We start from the raw sequence: 6,179 nt of genomic DNA, 5'->3' as shown, positions 1-6,179 counted from the left end.
TCCCCCTCCTCCTCCTCCTCCTCCTCCTTTTTCTTCTTCTATCTACCACTTGAGCCACAGCTCCACTTCCAACTTTTTCTGAGTAGTTTTGTTCTGAGATAAAGGTCTCTTGGACTTTCCTTCCCCAGCATGGCTTCAAACCATGATTCTCATATCTTGGCCTCTGGGGTAGCTAGCTAAGATTACAAGCATGAGCTACCACTACTGGGCTAAAAAAAGAATTTTTTAAGTGCTAGGAATGGAGGGATTATAGTAATCTTGAAATGTTCTTCCTTCTATCTGCTTGGCCTTCCTGGAGAGCCCAAATGCTCCTCAGTTCCATAGTTTGCAGGAGGCTGGGTGTCTGAGACAGAATCCACTCTAGGCATAGGGACTCACTAAGACACCAGCTCCCTAGACATGATTTTAACAAGGCCAGGGATCAGAGTCCAGAATGTTGCAGTTGTGGTGCTGAGTTAGCACTTAGAACTGCTTACTGCTGCTTCAGTAGGTGGGAAATCCAGAGTGCTGACTACTGAGCCAGAGGAGGGGAGGAGGGGAACAGACTCTCAGCTCAATTTAAATCTGGCCCAGCTTCCTCCAAGCCTCTCCTGAGTCCAGACTCTGGGACTGAAGAAGCCCTTACACCATGACTGAACTGTGCCAGTAAGCTCACCAAACATCTGGGATGCTGTTGACTGACTTGGTTGAAATATTCATATTATATCCAGTGCAGGTTCTAAATATACCCCAGAAACCATGAATGCACATCCTTCTGCCTTCCTAACTTCCCCTTTGTCTGGGAGCCATGTTCAACAGAGAGCCGTGAATAGGGGCTCAGTGTCTGTCTCTCTTCCCCCAGCTTGTGCCCTTTATCACCAGGAACTACCTCAAACAAGGCTTCATGGAAAAGACTGGCCCAAAGGTATACCTCTCCCCTACCCCCCCCCCCTTGCAGGACTCAGACTCACATGACCTGTGAGTCACCACCAATAGGGCAGAATTTGGGAGGTGGAAAAACAAGGGTCTAAGTTCCTGGGTTGAAGGAGTCAGTGGAGACTGGCTGTTAGTGGGTGAGAGGCTTTTCATGGTCAGCCCCCCACCCCACCATCATCACCATTATTCTTCAGAACCCTATCTAACCCACTCTATTCCTGGGAAAGCAGAACCAAGAAGGGACAGCTCCTGGGCGGGTATTCTAGAACCTTCGTGTGAACCTGTGTATGTGAGCCTACCAGGACCAGCCAAGGTTGTGGGGCTAGTGAGGTGTGAGGAAATACATATGCACACTTGTCTTCTTCTTTTTTGGTTGGTTGTGGGGCTTGAACTCTGGGCTTGGGCGCTGTCCCTGAGCTCTTCAGCTCAAGGCTAGCGCTCTACCACTTGAGCCACAGCGCCACTTCTGGCTTTTTCTGCTTATGTGGCACTGAGGAATCGAACCCAGGGCCTCATGCATATGAGGCAAGCACTCTACCACTGAGCCACCTTCCTAGCCCCTAGTGTGCACACTCACTGGCTCTTCTTCAGTAAACAAGCCCCTTACCTAGGGCCAGCTCTTGTTCCCTAATCTAAGAAGGAAAGGAAGGCCAGCTGTGGGGTGGAGGAGGATGGAGCCTGGATGCTAGGTAGAGAGAAACTGGCCACCTAGGATCTGGGTGCTTGAGGGGCAGAGAAAGAGGAGAGATAGAGAAGAGACTCAGAAATTCACTTTGAAGAGGCTGCAATCCATGGCTTTTGGAAAAGGTTTTACAGATTGAGGGCCAGGTATTAGGGAAGCATGGGGCCCCAGGCTACTTGGAAAAACAGCCAGGGACTGGGAAGATGGTTTAGTGGTAGAGTGCTTGCCTTGCATGCCTGAGGCCCTGGGTTCGATTCCTCAGCACCACATAAGCTAAAAAGAAAAAAGCTGGAAGTGGCGCTGTGGCTCAAGTGGTAGAGCGCTAGACTTGAGCTGAAGAGCTCAGGGACAGCACCCAGGCCCAGAGTTCAGGCCCCAGGACTGGACCAAAAAAAAAAGAAAAGAAAAGAAAAGATAAACATCCAAAGGTAGTTTCAGGCTCCTTCCTCCACTAGCCAGGCAATCTGTCTCCCCCTCCCCTGTTCTTGTGCTGAGCCGTTTCTCCTTGATCTAGGTTAGAATTTGGCCCAAGCCAGCACTTTCTGCCTTGCTGAGCAGTGGCCACTTCTGATTTCCCCAGCTTCCTTCTCTGCCCACAGCCTGAGAAAGCAGAAAGCACCACTTCCAACCCCAGGCAGCAACTGCTGCAGGGAGGTGGGGGGGAGGGCAGTGAAGTTGGGGCAGGGAGGAAAGGATAAAGCTTGCAGAGTCTGAGCACAAGTCCAGGGCCCAGGAGAGAGGCACCAGGGCATCTGACAGCAGAAGTCAGGCTGGAGAACTAGTGGGACAGGCTGTGATCTTTGTCCTCGGCCTTTTCCAACCCTTTTAAAGAGGTTCTCTCTTTTGTAGCAGAGAGAACCTTTCAAGAAAAGGTGGTTTGCCCTGGATCCCCAGGAGCGGAGGCTGCTGTATTACAAGAACCCTCTGGTAAGAGCCATTCCTGGTGTATCCTCAACATGTCCCCAGACCAATGTAGCCCAGTCCTTGTCAGAGGCTACCCAGACATGCCAGGGCTGGGGACCCTGATGGGAAGGCCTGTATCCTTTGCTTCTCTCTGTTAGCTTCTGTGTGGGAAATCCATGTGAGTTTCCCCAGGGCTGCCAATTGTGGATAGATAAGGTGTTTCCTCCTTGAGTCTCTGGAGCTCACTTATAACCCAGCGGTGCAGGAGAAGAGTTGATGAGAAGTGTGGGCTCTGCAGTGGCTCAGACCTGTCTTTGTAGTGGTGTGCCCTGGGTACAGTGCCCACACTGCTCCATCTAGTTCATGGTTTTTTTCTGTGGAAGTAGGTCTGGCTTGTAGGTAGCCATCATGAGTATCTGAGTTGCTGCATAGAAAGTACCCACTGTAGCTGGGTATTGGTGGCTCATGCCTGAAATCCTACCTACTTTGAAGACTGAAATAGAAGGATCATGGTTCAAAGCCAGCTTTGACAGGAAAGTCTCCAACAGGAAAGCCCATGAGACTGATATCTCCAGTTAACCACCAAAAAGCCAGAACACCAGCCTTAAGCATTAGCATTAAGCATTAAAGCTTAGGGACAGCACCCAGGCCCGAGTTTAACACACACACACACACACACACACAGAAGACACCTACTATGCACTTCAGCGAATATTATTATTTTTTTCAATCAAGTCACACTTGTGATTTATTCAAAGGTTTTCAAAGCCCTTCAAAATCATGCTTGGAGCCAGGTACTGGTGGCTCACACCTGTAATCCGAGGCTGATATCTAAGGATCATAGTTTAAAGCCAGCGCTGACAGGCAATTCCATGAGATTCTTATCTCCAGTTAACCACCAGAAAACCAAAAGTGACACTGTGGCTCAAAGTGATAGAGTGCTAGCTCAGAGACAAAGCCCAGGCTCTGAGTTCAAACGCCAAGACCCACCAAAACAAACAAACAAAAAAATCCCAAAACCATGCCTGGTAGGGCCTTCATACTCTGTGTGTGTGTGTGTGTGTGTGTGTGTGTGTGTGTGTGTGTGTGTGGTGGCGGGGTTCATGCATGTATGAACTGGTACTGCGCCTTGAACTTCAGCCTGTGGGGCTAGTACTCCACCACTTTGAGTCACAGCCTCACTTTCCATTTTCTGGTGGTTAATTGGAGATAAGAGTCTCTTGGACTTCCTGCCTTGCCTGGCTTCAAACTGTGATCCTTCAGATCTCAGCCTCCTGCATAGCCAAAATGACAGGTGTGAGCCACCAGCACCCAGCTGAACTTCAAGTTCTGCTGGTCCTTTTCACTCAAGGTTGATGTCCTACCACTTGAATCACAGGTCCATTTCCAGATTTTTACTGGTTAATTGGAGACAAGTTCCTTGACTTTTCTGCTTGGGCTGTCTTCAAAGTGTGATTCTCAGGTCTCAGCTTCCTGAGTAGCTAGGATAATAGACATAAGCCACAGGTAACAGGCTTCTCATACTTAAAAAAAAAAACAAAAACAAAATAAAGCCAGGAGCCTGTCAGGGATTCAGGGTCTTTTCTGCCCCAGGGTAATCTCTGATGACCGGGTGCCTTTGATTTTCAGGATGCCTTTGAGCAGGGCCAAGTTTTTCTGGGAAGCAGTGAGCAGGGTTACGAGGTATGTGAAGACCTGCCCAGGGGCGTTCGAGGGAACCGCTGGAAAGCCGGCCTCACCATAGTTACCCCGGAGCGGAAGTTCATCCTTACCTGCCCCAGTGAGAAGGAGCAGCGAGAGTGGCTGGAGAGTCTGGGGGATGTCCTGTCCCGCCCCTTGTCGCCCCTCCACCTCCACCTCCTCAGTGAGAAGCAGGGACTGGCTGGAGGGGGGCGGAGGTGGGGGAATGTTCTTTTATTCTTCTTTTGGGCTCAGCTGCTAAGCTACCAAAGTTCTGACTCTGCTTTCCATTCATTGTCTTCTCTTCCTGCCAAGGAAAAACAGACATTGCACCTTGTTGCAGAAATCCCCTGAGGTCCCCAAGTTCCTCTAACAGGCTCCTTCTCCACTTGCCTTGGGAGGAGTTGGAAGAACACCCTGAGAGGGTTCTATTGAGCTGGGCAGCCTCCCTCCACCCCCACTCCCACCCCTAGCTCTTTTCTCATGAGAAAACTCTGGCCTGAGATTGTCAGGAGAGGTCACCCTGCTGGGCAGCTAGCTGTTGGTGTTCTGAATTCTTCCTCACCCAGAGGGAAGGGTATTTTTAGTGTCATTCCTTTCCCTGGGCCCTCCCTTCTGTCTCTCCTGCTCTTCTGCATCACCCCACAAGTGTCACTTGGAGGGGCCCTATCTCCTGCAGCTCTGCACGCAGGGGAGGTGTGCTTGCTAAGTAAGGTCAAGAAGTTTCTGGCCCAGGGCCACCTTCTGTGGCACAATGGAGAAGTTCTGTGTTTGGAAAAGTACAGACTGAGCAGGTGACCCCTATGTGGCCCCTTGGGGAAAGCCCTTGTGCCCTCCGAGGCTGACTGATAGAAACACACTTACTGCTTGTCCCAAAGAGTCTCAGAAAAGGATGCAGAAGTGTTAGGGAATCCTGTGAGCCACCATTTTGTTCTCCATGGCCTCTGTGTGTGTGTGTGTGTGTGTGTGTGTGTGTGTGTGTATGCGTGTATGCGCATGCGTGTGCCTCTCAGTTTTTCCCTGTCTGTTTGTCAATTTGCTTTTTCTCCTTTTTGAACCTGTGGCCTCTCTGTCTCTCATTGTTTCCATCTGTTTTTAAAGTTCAGCTTTGTTTTATCTTTTGTATCAACTTTTTTTTTAAGTTTAAATCGGGGTTCCCTCTATCATTGCACACTGTCCCTGTGCTGTATTTTCCCCTCAGTCTGATGGCACTACCATGGCCCCTTCCCTCAGCCGTCTGTTTCCCTTGCAGCTGCATCAGCAGACAGTGGCAGCAGGTGACCTTTTGTCACAGTATCATTGCCGAGAAGGAGGCTGGCCGCTGAGCACCTGAGGTCCTGGGGCACAGGAGAGTTCACCTCTGCCCTGGTTGCCCAGCTGTCCCTGGCAGAGAACTGTGGCAAGACTGACGCTGGGAACATTTCTCTGGCTGCCTGGGCTCCCTCTGGCTCCCCCTGCCCAGCCTCCGGAAGCTCTGGATCTGGTACAGAGATGAACCCATAGCCTGGCTCTACTGCACCCAGGCTGGAAATGTCATGAAGGCCTAGAATTTTCTCCCCAAGGTATCTGGAGGTATTGGGATAAAAAAGCACCACAGCCTAATGCGGATGACATTTTGCCAAACAAAATAAAAGGTCAATGTTTAATCTGAATCTAACCATGAGGAAATAATCAGACACAATCAGATTCACATTTAGGTGCCTGCTGCTAATTAATTAACCTAGACACTTCAAAATGTCAATGTCATGAAAGGTAAAATAGTAGAGAACTTCTAGATTAAGGGAGAGTAAGACATGTCAACTAGATACAGTTTAGGATTCTATTTTTTTTTTCCAGCCCTGGGGCTTGTACTCAGGGTCTGGTTACGGTCCCTGAGCTGCTTCTTCTCAAGGCTAACACTCTACCACTTGAGCCACAGTGCTACTTCTAACTTTTTCTGAGTGGTTTGTTTAAGAGTCTCACGGATTTTTCTGCCCAGGCTGGCTTAGAACTGGGATTC

The 6,179-nt window shown here is 49.7% G+C and overlaps 1 protein-coding gene across 4 annotated transcripts in view; it reads left to right on the top strand.

Annotated features, from left to right (window-relative positions):
* Adap2 (ArfGAP with dual PH domains 2) overlaps positions 1-6,073 on the top strand; it is a 25,094-nt gene extending 19,021 nt beyond the window's left edge. For 2 of the 4 annotated variants that reach the window (XM_013016380.1, XM_013016379.1), the window contains 4 exons: positions 842-904; positions 2,447-2,524; positions 4,130-4,364; positions 5,433-6,073. In XM_013016380.1, coding sequence (XP_012871834.1) covers positions 842-904; positions 2,447-2,524; positions 4,130-4,364; positions 5,433-5,461 — 405 coding nt within the window. In that variant the 3' untranslated portion in view covers positions 5,462-6,073. The remainder of the gene's footprint in view (positions 1-841; positions 905-2,446; positions 2,525-4,129; positions 4,365-5,432) is intronic. The other 2 variants (XM_013016381.1, XM_013016382.1) reach the window with 2 other exon arrangements.
* Positions 6,074-6,179: the final 106 nt, after the last annotated feature.

This window comes from Dipodomys ordii, unplaced genomic scaffold, assembly GCF_000151885.1.
Source record: "Dipodomys ordii isolate 6190 unplaced genomic scaffold, Dord_2.0 Scaffold31, whole genome shotgun sequence".
NCBI classification, from domain to species: domain Eukaryota; kingdom Metazoa; phylum Chordata; class Mammalia; order Rodentia; family Heteromyidae; genus Dipodomys; species Dipodomys ordii.
Note: the sequence above shows the minus strand (reverse complement) of the source record. Positions and strands in the feature narration are given on the sequence as shown.